General features: G+C 51.2%; 1 protein-coding gene across 6 annotated transcripts in view; it reads left to right on the top strand.

Moving 5' to 3' along the window:
* Rere (arginine-glutamic acid dipeptide repeats) overlaps positions 1-20,371 on the top strand; it is a 396,954-nt gene that overhangs the window by 373,501 nt on the left and 3,082 nt on the right. For all 6 annotated transcript variants that reach the window (XM_071617313.1, XM_071617315.1, XM_071617314.1 and 3 more), the window contains 9 exons: positions 12,288-12,450; positions 13,102-13,194; positions 13,590-13,789; positions 15,062-15,223; positions 15,704-15,817; positions 16,082-17,427; positions 17,549-17,771; positions 18,095-18,815; positions 19,857-20,003. In XM_071617313.1, coding sequence (XP_071473414.1) covers positions 12,288-12,450; positions 13,102-13,194; positions 13,590-13,789; positions 15,062-15,223; positions 15,704-15,817; positions 16,082-17,427; positions 17,549-17,771; positions 18,095-18,815; positions 19,857-20,003 — 3,169 coding nt within the window. The remainder of the gene's footprint in view (positions 1-12,287; positions 12,451-13,101; positions 13,195-13,589; positions 13,790-15,061; positions 15,224-15,703; positions 15,818-16,081; positions 17,428-17,548; positions 17,772-18,094; positions 18,816-19,856; positions 20,004-20,371) is intronic.

The raw sequence follows: 20,371 nt of genomic DNA, 5'->3' as shown, positions 1-20,371 counted from the left end.
GAAGACCCTGTCTTCAAATAAGATCATATTCTGTAGTAGTGGCGTTAGGACAGCAGCATAAATTTTGAAGATCACAGTACAGCCCATAAAGTAGTGTGAAGATGGCTACTGTCCCTCACCCTCTTCCATGGAGTTTCTGTGCTAAAGGGCCCTATGAAACAATTGTTCTGGCCCCTTGTATGAGACAAGATCACAGGTAAGTACATGTTTGGTTTGCAGGCTTGCCTATATTTTCATAAGATGTTTGCCTTAGATTAAATCCCAAATTCAGGCAAAAGAGATGTTTCTCATCTGAGAAGGAGAATGTGGTACCATGATTGTGTTTCTTTGCTTCTGTTCTTTTTATTAAATAAATGTGATACTGTGACAAAAAGTAAGTACACTTTCCTACCTTTCTTTATAATGAGTAAGTCCGTCCTTATTTTAAAATTCAGCTTGCTGAAATGAATTGTACATGATCATTTGCTGTGCATCCATAAAAACCATAAAATATAAGAAGCAATGTTGTTGGAGTAGCTGTTCTCATTTCCTGGCAGTCATTACATGCTTCCAATACAAAAACATTTTTCTCCTAACTATCCTTTCTGAGCTCAAAAATGGATTTCCCTCCAGCCCTTGTCATTCAATTATCACCTCGGGAAATGCACAGATATAACTGATGATCCCTTTAACGCGTCCTGCAGCCGGCGCACATCCTTCATCTTTCGTCCCGCTCTCGTCATTAAATGTTACATTGCCAATGTATATTTTATAGGGTGACCCTGACGGATGTCACTTTGATGCTGTGCAGGGATAATAAGATTGCACATATAATGAAAGGCCAATAAATAGAACAGTGTTTACGGGATGGAGAAGGGTGGTTTTAACATTTTATGGCTTTTCTTTTTCCTTTCTTCTCTCTCTTGCTGGTAGAATTATGGGGTTTTTTTTTTACAGGAACAAAAAAGCATTAAGAAAGGTGATGTGATGATGGAGCCAATGGCAGTGACATCCCTCTTGCCTGTCACTGAACTCCAATAAAATGAATGCAGGAAATAATAAAGTGTTCAGATGTGGGAAAAAACTGATGTCAACAAATGAATTCTTGGGGTCTGGGAGGTCTTCTGAGAAAACGAGATTCCTAGTATTGGCTTTATTACGTTTAAAATGTTAACAGTCTTTATTTCAACAAATAGTTTGATAAAACCAAAAATGTGTTCCCTTTGTGAAGTTCTGTTTTGTCTTTTTCTATGTCAGAACTGCCCTGGGTGTCCATGCTGAGGGGCTTGGACGACTGCCACTCTTGGTGGGAGACCTTTGTTTCAGCATGGAGTGTAGACCATTTCTGCAATAGCCTTGATTGGGATATGTTAAGTAGAAAAAATTCTGTTTATAGCTTGACAAATGGATTTAATGGAACTGTTTGAAGGGGATGGCAGCAAGGGTGCAGAGATTTAGGGAACCCACCCAAGTGGCTCCCAAACACCTCTGTGGTTTTGAGCATTATTTGAAGTCAACTATCTTATTATTTTTTTGAGAGGGGGGGGGATTTTAACATTTAGTTTTTAGTTTTCAGCGGACACAACGTCTTTGTTTGTATGTGGTGCTGAGGACCGAACCCGGGCCGCACGCATGCCAGGCGAGCACGCTACGACTTGAGCCACATCCCTAGCCCTGAAGTCAACTATTTTAAATAAATGCTCCTAAGCTGGGTACGGTGGCACATGCCTGTAATCTCAGTGACTTGGGAGGCTAAATAAAGCAAGAGGATTGCAAGTTTGAGGCCAACCCTAGCAATCTATTTATTTATTTATTTACCATCACCTGTTTATTTAAATAAACAGATGATGGTAAATAAATAAATAAATATTTAGTGGTGCTGGGGATTGAACCCAGGGCTTTGTGCATGCGAGGCAAGTACTTTACCAACTGAGCTATATCCCCAGCCCCCAGTCTCCGCAATTTAGTAAGATCTTAGCAAAGTAAAACATTAAAAGGGCTGGGAATATAGCTCAGTAGTAAATCATCTCTGAGTTCAATTCCCAGTGACAAGTAAGTAGGTGAATGGATGGGTGGGTGGGTAGGTAGGTAGATCTATACTCTGAGCAGGAAGTAATTTGAAAAGAGGCTTTATGTGTGTGTGTTTGAACTGTGCCTTTTCTAAACTTGGGCATCACTGCTTTTGGATCAAGGGGCAAGTGAGCTACTGTTTTAGTCAGTTGTTTTTTTTTTTTTGCTGCTGTGACCAAAAGACTTTGACAGAAACAATTTTAGAAGACGAAAAGTTTTTGGGGGAGCTCATGGTTTTAGAGGTCTCAGTCTATAGATGGCCAGTTCCATTGCTCTGGGCCAAGGCAATTCAAAACATCATGGCAGAACGGTATGGTGGAGGAAAACAGCTCAGAACATGGCACTAGGAAGCAGAAAGAGAGCGAGAACTCCCTTCACCACAGACAATACAAACCCCAAAGGCACATCCCCACTAACCCACCTCCACCAGCCACAACCTATCTGCCTACTACACCTACCACCTAGTTAATCCCTATCAACAGATTAATGCACTGATTAGGTTAAGGCTTTCATAACCCAGTCATTTCACCTCTGAACTCTTTTGCATTGTCACACACGAGTTTTGTGTGTGTGGGGGGACACCACATATCTAAGCCATAACAGATACTCATTGGCACACCTCTGGAGCATAAGTTACCTGGAGCCAAAAGGAGGCCAGAGCATTCTCCTGTCACATGATCTGCTAGCTGGCTTGAGGTGAGCTGGGTAGGTTGTGGGGCTGCTCTTGGTGGTGGCTTCTGGAGTTTGCTTGACAGTCCACACTCAGTGCCCATAGAGTTTTTTCTTGATATGGAGAGCCCAGGCTTGTGCATAATTTTTATCCTGCCCAGTGTATACCAAATGTGCTTCTAATCTTGGTACCCTCAAAGTTGATTTAAGCAGGTACAGTTCTGTAATTTTTAAGTGCTATAGTGGAGGACTTTACCCAGCAGTGGGAAGGCTGGCAGCCTGTTGTCACAATCGGGGACACACAGCGAGAGGACTTTTATGCTATTTAGCTGCAACTGTTGAAGGCCCAGGTAAGAGATTTAAGATGCTATTGTGTTGAACTCTGGCTTGAAGAAAATCAGGATGTCCCTTTCCACTTGGCACTTCAAACTGTGATGGTTAACCTTTTACAGGAAGTAGCACAGCAGAGTGGTCAAGAGCATACAAACTCTGGGACCAGAGCCCAGGGCTGCCACTTGAAACAGTATGAGCTCATCCATGTGACTTCTATCTCTCTCTGCATTGGTTGCCTCATTCATTGTAAAGCAGGAGTTTATCTATTAGGTGTCTCTGAAGACTAAGCATATTGACATGGAAAGTACATACTTATAGTGCTTAGCTTTTATCATTGTAGATTTTATAGCCCAGTAAAATGTGGTTTGCTTACTTGTTTGCAAATAAAGGTACTGGGTGAAGATGGTGCTGGCAGAGGGTTCCCAATCCCACCAGCCCACACTCACAACCCGTGATTCCACACCTTCAGAACACTTTCTCCAAGCACTTTGGCATGGATTACATTTTCACTGGCCCATGAGAAATAAACAAAAAGTAGTGATTTTTTGGGGGGAGGGTGGGGGTAACACTTCATATAGTCAAATTAAAAAGCTCTTATTTGGAGATTAAGTCTATTTTCTTCTTCTTTTTTGGAGACATAGAATGATATTTCTTTTATGAAATAATATGAGATCAGGAATCTGTTCCTCCCTTCCACCTACTCTGTTGCCCAGGCCCCCCAGGGCTGGGGCTTCAGGCTCATACCATCACAGCCTGCTAGAAAGCAGTCATTCCTACTTGGCAAGGTAAGTTGGCAATTCTATGTCCATTTCTCAAATTTGTCCTTTTAGAGTTAATTTCAGGTGAATTTTAATCCTCAGGAAATACTCTTTCCATCAAATGTTTACTTATTGTCCTAGAACTGTGAGGACTCACAGGTGAAATAGATACTGACTATGGGAAGTTTGACAGCTCATTCATGGTTATGGCCCAGAGGAAAGCCTGTGTATACCCAGTGAGAGACAAGAATGACAAGTATAGGGAGAAGCATGTCACCATGATAACTTCCAGTGGTTGCGGGAGGGGTGGTTATCTGCTGTTGTCTGCTGGGAGTTGAGCCTAGATCTTGAGGAGATGGGGTGACTGGGCTGCAGTCTGCCAGCAGAAGGAAAGTGCTGTTATTAACTGGTCCAGGTGTTTGGCATAAGCCAAAGGCCTGGAAAGGTAGGGAATTCATTACCAGGGTCTTCTGCGAACAGAGGAAAGGGTCTGGAAGAAGTGGGGAAGCAATTGGGCAATTTGTTTATTAGGACCCAAGAAGGCTTCAGTGATTTGGAGAGGAAATAAAGGGTAAGAGCTAGCCTTGGGAAGACTGAGCTCTGCAGGAGGGTCAGGCCAGCCCAGGGGACGGCTGTAGTAGGACCTTAAGTCTGCCTGGAGGTGTGAGGCCAGAAGTAGGATGGTATCCAAGACAAGAGAACTTAGGAAATCTCATTGAAGTTTTGGTTAAAATTATAAGGTGGGTTGTTTCAGTTCCTTTGCATTGTATAAATGTAGTGGTAATGATTGCAGAAACAACACAAAACAAAAACCTGCCCTAACTAGGTTTTGTTTGGTTGCTGGGGTGAGTGGGGGAGAGTTCTTCAAAAGGGGGCACCTGCAGGGCTTGGGTAGAGCACTTGCCTAGCACATGTGAGGCACTGGGTTTGATCCTAGCACCACATAAAAAGTCAATAAATAATGGGCAGGGCACAGTTAAGTGGCAGAGAACTTGCCTAGCCAGTGTGAATAACTGGGTTCAATCTGGAGCACCACATAAAAATAAACATATAAAATGACACTCTGTCCTTCTACAACTACAAAAAATATTCAATAAATAAAATAAAATTGTATCCATCTACAAAAAAAAAAAAAAGGCACCTGGTTCAGGAACATCTCTGTGGGCACCCTAGCTTGGTCTTGTCTATAACATGTCAAACACAAGAAACTTTCTCTCCCTTCTCTTTGCCTGCCCCCAGAAGGCTGTGAGGAGGGTCTGCCTGGCCTGGAAGCAGGCTACCTCACCAATATTGGGCTCCCTGTTCAATAGTGTTAGATCAGTGGCCCTTCCTGTCTCTTGGAGGCAGGAGGCTTTGATTCTAGAGTGCCACTTCTCTATGTGTGCCTTCAAGCAGATCATCATTCTCCCAAATGCACTTGGAGACCACAGAGGTGGTATTTAACTATTAGCAGCAGAGCCACTGACAGTATTGGGCTCTTTAGGGATTAGGGGATTCGATTCAGTTGGTTAACAAAAGAAGGAGCCCAGGAGAACTCTGCTTTAATTACCAGAGTTGTTACTGGAAGACAACCGGTTGCATGCTGGAAAAAGATCTATAAAAGGTGGCTGCTCCAGGCCATAGCTGCTGGTTCCACCCCGTACCCAGCTTTTCGCACCTCAGATGTGAACAGTTGTCAGACCCAGCCCTTGAATGGGTCAGGGAGTGGAAAGAAAGAATGACTTGCCTAAAACTCTTGCCAGGAACTATTACTGGCTTGCTTCACTACATTCAAATTGGTAGTTTTTACCAAGAAACAAAGCAGCTGAAATTCGCAGGCAGAGATGGTTGTGGAGAGCAGAGGAGCACTGTGATTGGAGCAGCTCACACAGAGGAGAGTGTTTTGTGCACCTTCCGGGGAGCTGGCTCGTTTCCTTGTGGTTTGGGTCTGAGGCTAGGAAGAGTTCTGCACCCTGTTTTCTCCTGCCTCCCCTCCTTGCTCAGTTTGGGGCCTTGCTTTGTAATCACTGTGTAGTCACTTTGTAGTCACTGCTTGCTGGAACATCTCCCTGAAAAACACAGCTGGAAACAGTGGTGGACTACCACTCCATTCATATGCAACGGGGCCACCTGGCACCCAGAGGGCATTGGCATCAAACAGTAGGGTTTTAGCACAGGAGCAGCACTTGGGTTCTAACTAGTTGCACGTGAGTGCTGAGATTTAAGGTGCTGCATTTAGCTGCTCTTTCTACATATTCACATTAAAGTACTTAATTTAGCATAGGAACACATGACCACATCTTAAGGAATTAAGATAACTTCTTCCAATGCATATTTCCCAACTTCTACCAAGGAGTATATGAGTGTGAATGTGTGCAAAGGTGTGCATTCATCAGCCTTGCCCTTCAGTAGATCCTGTCCCATCACAGAATCAGTCTGCACAGCTGGCAAGGGCAGGTGGGCTTGAGGAACCTGTGAAATAGCATTATGAAAAAGCTATGTTCATGATCCTGTTACCGACAGCAGCCTCCAGGCCTGTTCCTCCCTCTCCTGTCCTGTCCTTTCGCATGGGTGGTGCTTGGCCAGAAAAGGTGGGTGCCCTTTGGTAGTGAAGAAATGGGCTGCAGTTGTGTCCCAGCATGAAGGTGCAGGAACTTGGAAGGAGACAGGATGAGGGCTTCCTGTTGAGCTATGAGCCAGCAGCAGCCGCCGCAATCGTGGTGGTGGTGGTGGTGGTGGTGGTGGTGGTGGTGGTGGTCGTCGTCCTCCTCCTCCTCCTCCTCCTCCTCCTCCCTCCTCCCCCTCCTCCTCCTCCGGCGTCCTCCTCCTCCTCCGCCGTCACAGAGCCATGTTGTGAGAATGGAGGGTGAAGAACAAGGCCGTGAGCACTGAACTGAAAGGAGAGTGTATGTGCAGTGTGATTCCCCCATTGGCCTGTAAGAGGAGACCTCACGTAGATGGTGGGCTGTAAACACCTAGGACTCTGCTGGGGTCCCAGGCCCCGCCTCCACCACTCCTGGGTTCTTCCTCAGGGAATCTCCATACTTCTCTGCATGGTGTGGTAATAGTGATGTGTTGTTATACTATTACCAAAAAAGAAATTTAGGCTTGGGCTGGGGTATAATATTGTTCAGTGATAGAGAACTTGTCTAGTATGCACAAGACCCTGGGTTCTTTCCCCATCTCCACAAAAGAAAATTTAGACTCAAGTCTCATCAGCCTTGCCAAAGGGTCTTATCTGAGGAGTTAGTGCTGAACCTAAGGCACAAGACAGCCAGGGGCCAGGGAAGCTCTTTTTCCCTGTGCCTGATGCTGGGGACAGGAGCTCTTCGCCTTTGATACTTGGGATACTTCTAGTGCCTCCTGGGTAGTCTGTTCTACAATCTTCCTTCCTCACAGTCCCTTAAGAGAGAGAAGACATATAGCTTATCTTTAAAAGCAATTGTTTTTTAATTGGGCAGAACAATCTATAGGTTCTCTTAGCTTTGCAGTGCCTGAGGGAGATTAAATAGCAATTGCATTTGTGGGCAGTGTGGTGGCTTACCAAGTGCAGGCAGGTAAACTGACCTGCTTAAGAGAAGAGAAGGACACCGGTAGGGCCTACACCTGTAGCAGGGATGGCAGCTCCCACTCAGCCTCCATGCTTGTCTTGCCAGGCACACACTTGTCTTGCCACTGGAATGTACTGCCAGCCTGTCGCTTACCCAAGGTCAAGCTGTACCAGGTTGAGCCATATCAATAGACTTGTGCCTGAAACAGGTATAGGTTGCCTCTGAAAGATGCGCAGCCCTGGTCCCTGCTGCGGCAGCCCAGATTGCCCAGCCGGCCAAGGGAGCACTGTCATTTGAATGCTTTGGTGGGTGACCTTGGTAGACTTGCAGCCTGGCCCAGAAGGGCACAGCAAGAGGAGGCAGCCTGTGGGTTACTGGAGCAGTTGCCCTTGAGCTACCCCCACTGGCCTGGAGTCAGCCCTCAGCCTGACTGTATCCCGCGAGTTCGCTAGCTCTTTGTGCTTCTCTCCTCAAGCCCTGGCCTGCCCAGAAGGTGCTGCCTCAGTTAGCCTTCGATTCTTCTTCTCCCTTCTATGTGGTGGCACTCCCTTCCCTTCATTTTTCTTTTTATGGAAAGATCATAGGAACCTAATGGCACTTATTTCCCTAACCTTCTTGTGGGTTCTGGGAAGACCTTTGCCAGTGGCCTTTCACATATGATCTGTGGGGACAATCCACTTTCCCACCAGGGAGCTGGAAAGGAAGAAGGCACTAAACATAGGCCAGTGGGGTTCAAGCCCTTCTCTTGGCAGAGTGGCTCTACAGTGCCTGTGGGCAGGGTGCTGTGCCCCAGGCTTCTCTTTTCCCCCAGATGTTCTGCCAGTTCAGTTCATTGCGCTGCGTGCAGTTGGTACAGAGGTGTCAGATGTGTTGGCTGCGAGTGCTTGTTGTGCGATGAGGTGAGAGCCTCTGGAACAAAATGATCATTATAGGCCACTGGTGTCGAGGACGACGTTCAGACCTCAGTGTTTGCTTGTAAGCAAAAGCAGGGCTAATTTGCAAGGCTGCCTTTGTGGAGCTGCTTTTTGATCAATGATTGCCTGTGTTAATGTTTCAGTAAGCTATTGATTTCTGCAACAGCTTTTGTTCCCTGAATTTATGTGCAGCGGGTCTCTGCAGCACACACTATGCATGTTTGATTAAAGTTCAATTGACTTAATTCCTGGTGAGGCCGTGAGCTGCTTCACTCCCTATTTGGAGAACCCAAGCTTTCCGACATGTTCTTTTGTTTGTGCTCAAGACCTAGCCACCCATGCAGTCACCAATATGCTATTTCTAATCCTCCCAGATTCACTTCATTCCAGTGTTTAATCCCTTGGTAGACATTACAGTGGCTGAGAGGCTGCTAATAAAACCTGGCCTGGATTTGTTGTTTTATCAACCTTGTTGACACGTAATTGATAAAGTGCCATATATGGTGTGCTTACATTAAAAAGGCACCCATTTTAAGTGCACAGTTCAGTAGATTTTTACAACTGCATCCATTGTTTAAATAATACCCCCATCAATTTATAGACTGTTTTGTCACCCTTTAAGTGTTTTTTCTTGGGTCCCTTGCCAGCACTTTCTTATCCCCCTCCCTCTAGGCTCTAGGCAACCAACCACTGATTTGCTTTTCATGGTCTTTATCTAGAGTGGAATCTCGTAGCAAGCCCCCTTTTTTGTCCGGCTGCTTTCATTTAGCAGGGTGTTTTGAAATCATCTCTGTTAGCAGCAGTGTTCCTTTTTAATCACCACATAGTATTCTAGTGAGTGGCTGTGCCATAATCCAGGCCTCCATTCTCCTGTCAGCAGGCATTTGTGTGGTTTCCAGTTTGGAACTGTTTTAGAAATAAACTGTCTGAAGATATGTGAGCATGTTTTTATATCTTTTAGGCAAATGGGTAGGAGTGGAATTGCTGGGTCACATGATGGGCATTTGCTTAACTTTGTAGGAATTGCCAGACAGTTTTTACGAAGTGATTTGACCATGTCATGTTCCCACCAACAGTGTACGCAAGTTCTTCCCAAATGTAAAGTTGATATTCTTTCTTCTTCTCATCACTGGTGATTTCAGACCTGTGGAAGAGGGTCCTTCTTGCCTGGTCATTTTGATCCTTGGCACTCAGATGTTGACTCTGTTCTGCACTCCTGATTCCTGTTTAAGAGCTTTTGCTTACATGTTGACAAGAAGCTGCAATTCATTCCAGTGTTGTGTTTCTTCTTTCTGGGTCGGGATGGCCTCACCCGTGAGTGGGACATGGTACAGAAGTACAGGTGACAAGTGCTGAGCTGGCTCCAAGCTGGCTTTCTTAGAACCTTCTTTTCTGCCTGGTGTCTGTCACTGGGCCAGTTTCTTAGCCTTACTGAACTCTGCCTTCTTTTTTAATCTGCAGTTTGTGCTGTCTTTTAAAATCACTCAAGACTCTTTCAGAACACTCACATTTGAGAAGTAGAGGCGATCACTTGTATCAGTTGTGAGATGAAGTACTTAGTTCAGACAAGTGGCTGCTTCTCCAGCCTTCAGGGAGCACTCAGAGGCTTGGCAACCCCAGCCAGCACCTGCCTACCTGGGTTTTTGCCTCCTGTTTTACTCTCTTCCTTTTCTTAAAGCTTTCCATTTCCTCTTTGCATCCCTGGCTGCTGCTGCTGCTTTTTTTTTTTTTTTTTTTTTAAAGAGAGAGAGAGAATTTTTTTAAATATTTATTTATTTTTTTAGTGGACACAACATCTTTGTATGTGGTACTGAGGATCGAACCCGGGCCGCACGCATGCCAGGCGAGTGTGCTACCGCTTGAGCCACATCCCCGCATCCCTGGCTTCTGTCATTTGCTGGACTCTTACGTGATCGGGCTAAAGGAGGAGATGGAAGGAACCACTCAGGGGTTTTTTCATGACTCTTTCCAGCTGTGGAATCAGCTGATTTATTGGACCAGCTGCCCACTTGGACTAATGAAGTGTGCTACTCTCACACAGTGTTTGAAGGGTGATTGTGACCTGCCTGGACTTCTGTTTCATTTTTGCTCATAGGAAAACCAGAGTCAGGTCAGTTTTTTGTCAGCAGAGATCCCTTAATCTCCTAGCAACACCAAGGGATTGTTGAAGATAAATGCATTTCCAAGTCTTAGAAAGCAAATGACAGGAGCCAGGAGGTTCACGGATCACCATCTTCGGGGATCATGGCAGTTGGAACCAGCATTTGTCCAGTAACATGTAGTGGGGACACAAGTCAGGAACCTCAGGGGCAGCTTCTCCAGTTCCCTTACTGTTAAGACTAAAGCATGGGGCACATGTGCACAAGTGTGATTGTCCTTGATGGCTTGGTCCCTGGCCTCCCTGATCTGGGGTAGTGTACCATTGGGTAGGTATTGGCAGTCCCTAGCATTTTGCTAAGAGTTAAGTGCTCTGAGGGTTGAAACACACTCATAACTCCAAGAGGTACAGGCTCTATAGAGGCTTAAACAGCTGTGGTCCATTAGGAAAATGTGCGGGCATAAAACCCAGCTTTGGGGAGGAAGTGTTCAGCACATACTCATTATCTGCCTTGCAGAAGCCATTCCCTGCCTAAAATCTGCCCACTGCTCTTGGATCATGTTCGAAGACCACTCTGGGGTATTGAGTGAAACCTAGTCTGATTGAGTACTCTGTAGATCCCAGGAGTTTGTGTGTGGTCTTCACTCTTCGCTGTTGGGTTTGCCACTTAGTCTTTAGTCTTGGTCTTTCCAACATGTGTCTTTGCAGGTAGACCATAGCTCACTGGAGATCGAGAGCTTTGCCTTCTCTTTTTTCTCGGCGCCTTGTGCGCCTTGCTCATGGGATGCAGGCATTAGGGAGGTTCTGGGGGCTTTGGCCCAGGTTCCTACTTTCCCATTATCTGGGAGTCTGCCAAGTTAACCAAATTTCTACAACTTTAATTTAATGGGAGATGAGCATGTGATCTAGGCTTATTCACTGCCATTCTTTTTTTAAGTTCCAGGTAAAGAGACTATCTTGGGATGTTTGTTTTTTAAAATTGATCTTTAGTCAGCCAGGGCTGGCTGGCTCGATGCGCCATTTGTGTGCGTGTGAGTCAGGTACCTGCAGAACTTCGGAAGGAGTGGGGCTGCCACAAGTACACCCCCCCCCTTTTTTTTTTTTTTCAAAAAAGTTGGATTAGCTTTGTTTCAAGGTGACACTTTGCTTCCCTTTCTGTTGGGCCTTAGACGGAAAGCTCTTTTTCACCACGAAAGCTGACTTTGCAGAAGGTGACATTTTATCTCTGCATCAGCACCACTGGATTTGTCCTCTGTCCTCCTTTGTTGAGCCCCAGTTCTGGCCTTCAGGACTTTCTGCCAGCTTGCCCAGTTGTGGGCCTGCAGATGGTGGAGGGAGGTTGAAGAGCAGCCTCCCTGGTTTTGGGGGTCTCTCTTCTTCCTGACCATCTGCTTGGCCTGCATTCCAGCTGACGTGGCTGTTTTCTTTGGTTGGTTGGTTGGTTGGTTCTAACCAGCCAGGCATTTCCTCACACACTTGCCTGTGTGGTTCCACTGAAATGCTGCACAGAAAACATCTCCATGTGTACACACCCAGACACACACCCACTCATGCGCACACACACGTGAACACGAGTAGGAGCCTTCTTCCCTTTTTGTCTCTTATTATTATTTGTCTGCAGTGCGTAGAACTGTGGTGGCGTCTGGCCCATAGTTGATACCCAGCAGACACTTCCAGAGTGGGTGTTCTGCAAGACTGGAACTTGTGCTCTGCTGGGCTGAGGAAGATAAGCCCCGTCTGTGCAGCCTTTGGGCCGTTTGGTAGCTGTGTTCCCAGAGCATACCAGGTCCTCCTCCCAGGTCCTCCTCCCAGGTCCAGGGGCAGACTGGTCTTCATTCTTGTCTCCAGGAGAGCCATTGCCATCCTGTCTCTGCACTGAGCAGAGGAAGGTCACCCTCTGCACGCTACCCTCACAGCAGGCCTTTCTTTCCTGCAGGGGGAACTGATCACCTTCTACTACTACTGGAAGAAAACCCCTGAAGCAGCTAGCTCCCGAGCCCATCGTCGGCACCGTAGGCAGGCTGTGTTCAGGAGGATCAAGACTCGCACTGCATCCACCCCAGTCAACACACCCTCCAGACCCCCATCCAGTGAATTCTGTAAGTGGAAGGGCTTGGCTCCACAGTGGGTAGTGAGAGACTGTTCACATGCGCATTTAGCTCTGCGCCCGCCTGCAGGAGTTGACAGCCTAGGCGGCCGTGGGAGGCACGTGCTTGTATGTGTGTGCAGCCCTTGCTGATGTGACAGTGAGGTTTTGCCTTCTCTCTTCTAAAGCTAGGATGTAGCAGCAGTACCTTGCAGTTATGTCCCTGTCCAGGACACCTGTGCAAGGGGTCACCATGTTGTACATGTTGACAGCCAAAAATTCTCTAGTAGGATTGGTGTGGGCCCAGTGGGACAGAATGCCTTCGAATGTCCCATTGTGCCAGGGAACGCATTGTGTGTGTGTTTAGATTTCACCAGTGTGGGCACCAGTGCCTCCCACACCAGGATTCAGGTGTGACATCAGCCCTCAAAAACCTAGCAGGGCAGGCCCTTGAGTACCACCCCTCACACGCAAGTCTTGGTTCCCGTGACTGACCCTGAGGAATTCAAAGTGATCCTTCATGAATGCTGTCTCACCTCAGCCTGTGGAGCCACTCTGACTGGTAGCCCAGAGCCCAGGGCTGGACAGAGGTTCCAGGGTGGTCCCAGGCTTGGTGGAGCATGATGGCATCTCCCTTCTCCCCACATATGCCTGCCTTGCTCAGTGGACCTAAGCTCAGCCAGTGAGGATGACTTCGACAGTGAGGACAGTGAACAGGAGCTGAAGGGATACGCCTGCCGCCACTGCTTCACCACCAGTAAGTGGCCTCATTGTGCCCCTGGGCCGGGCCGGGCCAGGCCAGACTCCGGCCCTCACGGGTTCTGAGTGTTTCATGCATCAGATTGGAAACATGCCAGAGGAAGTGATTGATATGATGTCTGTATTGTACTTGAGAAACTTGAAACTCTTTTATTTGACTTTGCCTGTATTTTTAGCCGTCATTGTGGAGTTCTGTACTGAATGGTGGGTAGGAAGGACTGGTCCCAGGGGTGCATGATGGGGGCTCTGGCTCCTGGGTGCCCCAGAAACCAGGTGCAGAGGATGCCCCAGAACATGGATTCTCTGACTAACAGTCCTGTGTTGTGTGGCTCTGGTGGCACCATGGGAGAGGTAGTTTGTAGGATTGGCACCCCTAACCCGCTTTCCTCACAGCATCCAAAGATTGGCACCACGGGGGCCGGGAGAACATCCTGCTCTGCACTGAGTGCCGCATCCACTTCAAGAAGTACGGTGAGTTACCACCCATTGAGAAGCCCGTGGACCCCCCACCATTCATGTTCAAACCCGTCAAGGAGGAGGACGATGGGCTCAGCGGGAAGCATAGCATGAGGACGCGGCGGAGTCGGGGCTCGGTGAGTCTCCCTCACCTGTGTCTCCAGTGCCAAGGGCGCTGTGGACTTATCCCCTTGTGAGAGCAAGTGTAGCTCTATTTTAGGTAGAGGAACAGACCCATTGTGGTAATGCCTGTGCTGAAGGCAGTAGGTTTGCCTGTGGAGTAGGAAGAGCTCTCTGTCCTCTTGCTGGGGCTTTGGGGGACTCATCCTGAGCTTAGCTCTACAGAGAGCTCTTTGGTCTTGGTTTGTGCCTCAGTGCCAGCTGTCCAAGTACCTCAGAACTTCACTGGCCCATGGTCCAGTCACTTCCAGTGTGACATAGCTCTGCTATTTTAAACTTTTTTTTTGGGGGGGGGTGGTGCTGGGGATTGAACCCAGGGCCTTGTGCATGTGAGGCAAGTATTCTACCAACTGAGCTACATCCCCAAGCCTATTTTAAACTTTTGAAAAACCTTTCCTCTCCCCTCCCATCTTCTCCCTTCTCCTTTTTAAAGCTAAATGTTTGATCCAGTTTTGGAAACTTCTGGTACATTTTCCTACTCTGGTACATTTACCTACTGCATAGGCCCTTTCATAAAGAAGCTTTGTTTCCTGGGTTGGAAATGTGGTTGGGGCTGTGGGGGAGAGGGTGTTTTGGCTTAGGACTAAGGATGTCAAAGGGTCTTTCCCTCTAGCACTGGCCTCCCCAGGCACCCTTCTGGTGTGTGGGATTGTCTACCCTCTTCTGTCAAGAGCAGTCAGCTTGGCTGCTATGCACTCAGAAGGGAGCAGGCAAACACCCTAATCTCTGATGAACCCTCCTGGCTTTACGGGAACACGCTGCAGTGCTCAGCAGGCGTAGGAGCTGAGCTGCAGTATGACAGTTCATCTCTTTGGGTCACTTTCCAGCCTGTCAGATTAACTCCACAAGTACATGATTTGCCTTTGGTTTGTTTGGGAGAGTGGGCAGTTATTTGGAATAAATGGAAAGGTGAGGTGCTGTAAAGATGACCTTGTGTGTCAAAGTAGATGGCCCAGCATTTATTTCTAGCACAGGGAGTTCAGGAGAGCCCCTGGGATGCTTTGGGTTTGAGAATGACTCTCCTTTCAATTTTGTGTGAACCCACCCACTCACACCACCTGCTACCTCAGCTCCACACTGACTGTGCAGTGGAGGGACAGGAGGGCTGCCTGTCATATGCCAGGGGCAAGAGTTTGCTGTGAGGCCTGCTTGTCAGGCTCCTGCCTGTGGCAGGAGTATCCAGAGGCCTGGGTATCCCAGCCTCACTGGCCTCTGTCTTGGGAGGACAGATGTCTACACTACGCAGTGGTCGGAAGAAGCAGCCAGCCAGCCCTGATGGTCGTGCCTCGCCCATCAATGAAGACATTCGCTCCAGTGGCCGGAACTCTCCCAGCGCTGCCAGCACCTCCAGCAATGACAGCAAAGCAGAAACAGTGAAGAAGTCAGCCAAGGTCAGGAGCTGGGAGTAGAAGGGAAACTACGTAGTCCCTCCCTTCCATTGAAACGGGACTGCTGGAGCTTGCGTTCAGCTCCCTCAGACCTGGGGCTGTAGTTCATGTGTGGAGCCTCTGGGCACCAGTACTGCCTTGGCCTACAGGCTGCACACAAAGGCCCGGGGACTGGAGGAAGGGGACGTCCCACTCAGTTCCCAACATCAACCTTTGGAGTCATCTCTGCCTCAAGCTCCCCAAGGCCTCAGGCAGAGGATGCTGAGTTGTTGGGAAGGCTCCCTGCCCCTAGAGCCTTAGTATCCCCATCCCTAGATATTTATTCCCGCCTGGCCCCAAGCTGCCCCTTCCAGAGCTTTTTTGCTTCTGGAGACAGAACCCAAAATGAGGGAACAAAGTTTTTGCAAACTGGTCATTTCCATACTGAGGCCAGTGGGACGTCCTCCCTTGGCCTGATTGCCCCTCATGGGCCTTCTGCTGCAGAAGGTAAAGGAAGAAGCATCGTCCCCTCTGAAGAGTGCCAAGCGCCAGCGGGAGAAGGTGGCCTCTGACACGGAGGAGGCCGAGAGGACCAGCTCCAAGAAGACAAAAACACAGGTGAGGTTGGCAGCCAGGCCTTGCTAATTCTAGCTTGCAGCCGAAGTTCTGTAGAAGCTCCAGCCCAGGCTTTCCAGGTGGAGAGGCAGTGCCTTCTGCGGAGGGGGCTAGTGCTAGAATGGCCCTTGACACTGGCCCAGCCAGGACGGGACTGCCCTGGCTTGCTGCTGTTTATCATATGCCAGGCTGTGCGCCAGGTGCTACTGTGTGGGGCAGAGAGCTCTGCCTTCCCAGCATCTCCCTCCCTCCCTTTTTTCACTTCAGGAGATCAGCCGGCCTAATTCGCCCTCTGAGGGTGAGGGAGAGAGTTCAGACAGCCGCAGCGTCAATGATGAGGGCAGCAGTGACCCCAAAGACATCGACCAGGACAATCGCAGCACGTCCCCCAGCATCCCCAGCCCTCAGGACAATGAGAGTGACTCGGACTCATCAGCCCAGCAGCAGATGCTGCAGGCTCAGCCTCCAGCCTTGCAGGCGCCTGGTGGGGCCACCCCCACAGCCCCTCCGGGAGCACCCCAGCTTCCTGCCCCAGGACCCACACCCTCTGCCACTGCACTTCCTCCACAGGGCTCCCCTGCAGCCTCGCAGCCTCCTAACCAGCCACAGGCTCCAGCAGCACCTGTGGCCCATGCCCACATCCAGCAGGCGCCTTCCCTGCACCCGCCACGGCTGCCCTCACCACATCCCACACTGCAGCCTCTGGCGGGGCCGGCCGGCCAGGCCTCTGCACCACCTCATACCCAGCCCCCCCTGCACAGTCAGGGTCCGCCTGGCCCTCACAGCCTGCAGGCTGGATCCCTGTTACAGCACCCAGGCCCTCCTCAGCCTTTTGGCCTCCCTCCTCAGGCCTCCCAAGGACAAACACCTCTGGGGACCTCCCCAGCAGCAGCTCACCCTCACACCACCCTGCAGCTCCCAGCCTCTCAGTCAGCACTGCAACCTCAGCAGCCCCCAAGGGAACAGCCTCTGCCACCAGCACCCTTGGCCATGCCTCACATCAAGCCCCCACCTACCACACCCATCCCCCAGCTTCCAGCCCCACAGGCCCACAAGCACCCACCTCACCTCTCAGGGCCCTCACCCTTCTCTTTGAATGCCAACCTGCCACCACCGCCGGCTCTGAAGCCCCTCAGCTCCTTGTCCACACACCACCCACCCTCAGCCCACCCCCCACCCCTGCAGCTCATGCCTCAGAGCCAGCCCTTGCCCTCTTCTCCTGCCCAGCCCCCTGGGCTGACCCAGAGCCAGAGCTTGCCCCCTCCTGCTGCTGCTCACCCCCCTGCCAGCCTCCACCAGGTGGCCACCCAGCCCCCCTTTGCTCAGCACCCCTTTGTCCCTGGAGGCCCTCCTCCCATTACCCCACCTACCTGCCCCCCCACCTCAACCCCACCTGCAGGACCCAGTACATCCACCCAGCCGCCCTGCCCTGCTGCAGTTTCTTCAGGAGGCAGTGTGCCAGGGGGGACGCCCTGCTCACTGCCCACTGTCCAGATCAAAGAGGAGGCTCTCGATGATGCTGAGGAGCCTGAGAGCCCCCCTCCTCCCCCAAGAAGTCCGTCCCCTGAGCCCACTGTGGTGGACACCCCCAGCCATGCCAGCCAGTCTGCCAGGTATTGGTTCCCGGGAACCAGGGTGCGAGTGGGCCCAGCCCAGCGTCTGGAGGGACTTTGCAAAGGCCCCCCACGGGGGGAGATCCCGACAGGCCCTGACTGAAGGTGTGGCCTCTCCCAGGTTCTACAAGCACCTGGACCGAGGTTACAATTCATGTGCGCGGACAGACTTGTACTTCATGCCCCTGGCTGGGTCCAAACTGGCCAAGAAGAGGGAGGAGGCCATCGAGAAGGCCAAGAGGGAGGCCGAACAGAAAGCCCGGGAGGAGCGAGAGCGGGAGAAGGAGAAAGAGAAGGAGCGCGAGCGCGAGCGGGAACGGGAGCGGGAGGCGGAGCGAGCTGCGGTGAGTGCCAGAGGGCGGGGCCCGGGGGGGCCCAGGGGGCGGCTGCGCCGTGGCCGCTAGGCCCTGGCGGCCTGGCTCTGTGCAGTGCTGCCTGGTATGTGCTCCTGCAGCTCAAGAGACAAGTGCTGTCAGCAGTGTCCCTAGTTCTGGTGGTGTGGCCTGTCCTGGAGCCCTCAGGTAGCCCCGCACTCGCGGGCCAGGCTGACTCAGCCATCACTTGGCGGCCACCTGCCAGGGCCCTGCAGGAGATGCCCCAGCTGACCCTGCAGCTTGCCGCCCCAACAGCGTGGCTCCACCCCTTATTGCCCGCTTCTCTTCCGCAGAAGGCACCCAGCTCAGCACATGAAGGCCGCCTTGGCGACCCCCAGCTCAGCGGTCCTGGCCACATGCGGCCCTCCTTTGAACCGCCGCCGACGACCATAGCTGCCGTGCCCCCATACATCGGTCCCGATACACCTGCTCTCCGGACACTGAGCGAGTATGCTCGCCCCCACGTGATGTCACCCACCAACCGCAACCACCCCTTCTACATGCCCCTCAACCCTGCTGACCCGCTGCTGGCCTACCACGTGCCCGGCCTCTACAATGTGGACCCCACCATCCGGGAGCGCGAGCTCCGGGAGCGGGAGATCCGGGAGCGCGAGCTCCGGGAGCGCGAGCTGCGTGAGAGAATGAAGCCAGGCTTTGAGGTGAAGCCCCCCGAGCTGGACCCCCTGCACCCCGCCACCAACCCCATGGAGCACTTCGCCCGGCACAGTGCCCTCACCATCCCCCCTGCTGCCGGCCCCCACCCCTTTGCCTCTTTCCACCCCGGCCTGAACCCATTGGAGCGGGAGAGACTGGCCCTGGCAGGCCCCCAGCTGCGGCCCGAGATGAGCTACCCTGACAGACTGGCAGCCGAGCGCATCCATGCTGAGCGCATGGCATCCCTGACCAGCGACCCCCTGGCACGACTTCAGATGTTCAACGTGACTCCACACCATCACCAGCACTCACACATCCACTCCCACCTCCACCTCCACCAGCAGGACCCCCTCCACCAAGGTGGGTTCCCCTGCTGGGGCACGGGGAGGGCCTAGGGCCTCAGCAGAGAAGGGAGTGGTTGTCTAAGAGCAGAGTGTTCTCTGTGCGAGGCCATGATTCCTGGAGGACCCCGACTTCCCAGCATCCACCTAGGAGTCTGGCTGAGCTCGGCCCTTCCCTTGGCTCTCCAGAGCTGCTCCGTACCCAGGCCTTCTGTGGTGGCCTCCTGGGGAAAGTCTGGGTTCTTGGCCCCTTTGCCTGGGATGGAGGGAAGCTGTCTGGGTTCCCTGAGCACTTGCTGGCAAGCAGAACATTCCCATGGGACCTGGCTTCTGCTGTCTTTGAGCAGGTCAGTGTGGGGTACAAAGTAAGTCTAGGAGAGGGAAAGAGTGCAGGGGGCACTGCTTCTCGAGAGGCCACTCTGGACCCCCTGCACCCCGCCCCAACCCCATGGAGCACTTTGCCCGGCACAGTGCCGGTCCCCACCCTTTTGCCTCTTTTCACCTGGAAGAGGCTGGCCTAGAGCAGTGGTGGCTTAGAGCAGTCTTGAAGGCGGGTAGAAGAGGGAGGTTGCTGCTGAGAGCACGAGGGTGAGTGCCAGCTGCCAGGGAACCCAGGCAGGAGGAACAACCTTGCTGGGTGCTGCAGAGGGGTCTGGTCAGGAGACTGCCTTGAAGGGAGTAAGGGAGCCATGGCGTGCGCTTCGGGCAGAGGAGATGGAGCAGTGCTGCGTCCAGCCACACCCCATCTGCAGGTGGGACAGGAGTGACTTGCTGTAGCCCTAACAGGCTCACAGGGCAGGCCCCAGACCAGTAGGCTCTGTAGGTCCTGGGTCTTGAACAAAACATGTGGTGTTGCCGGAAGGGTGCTGGGGAGCAGGGGAGGAAACGTATGCTTGAATTGCCTGTCCCTGCTCTCCTCCCTCCTCTCTGGAGCTCACCCTCAAGATGGTGGAGCAACCCCTTCAGTCAGAATCATTTGCTGCCAAGTGGTACTTCCAACCTTGGTGACCAGGAGCCACACATCACCCATATCTGGGCTTGTATCCTTTCTTTCCTTTAGGTTCGGCAGGTCCAGTTCACCCCCTGGTTGATCCCCTGACTGCTGGCCCTCACCTGGCTCGTTTCCCCTACCCCCCTGGCACCCTCCCCAACCCCCTGCTGGGACAGCCTCCCCATGAGCACGAGATGCTGCGCCATCCAGTGTTTGGTAAGAATTCACCAGGGGAGGATATATGGGTTCCACTGGAGAGTGGAGTAGCAGTCTGATCAGCTGTCCCCGCTTGTTCACTCAGTTATATATTGAACAAATTGGATTTGCACCCTCTGTGGACAGCATCCTCATGGGGACAAGGCAGGCAAACTTCTGTTCTCAGGGGGCTCTGGGTGGAGGAGGTCATAAATGCGTGCCAGTTCAGTCTTTCAGGAGGGAGCCAGAACTGCTGGGCTGGTGGGAGAGTAACCGAGACCCCCTAATTTAGGCTGATTCAAGGAAGGCCTCTTGGAAGATGCTTTCGACTGAGGTCTGGAGCGAAGTATAGGAGGCTGGCAGGGTCTGGCAGGAGACCAAGGGCAATG

This window comes from Marmota flaviventris, chromosome 10 (genome assembly GCF_047511675.1).
Source record: "Marmota flaviventris isolate mMarFla1 chromosome 10, mMarFla1.hap1, whole genome shotgun sequence".
Classification (NCBI taxonomy): Eukaryota; Metazoa; Chordata; class Mammalia; order Rodentia; family Sciuridae; genus Marmota; species Marmota flaviventris.
Note: the sequence above shows the minus strand (reverse complement) of the source record. Positions and strands in the feature narration are given on the sequence as shown.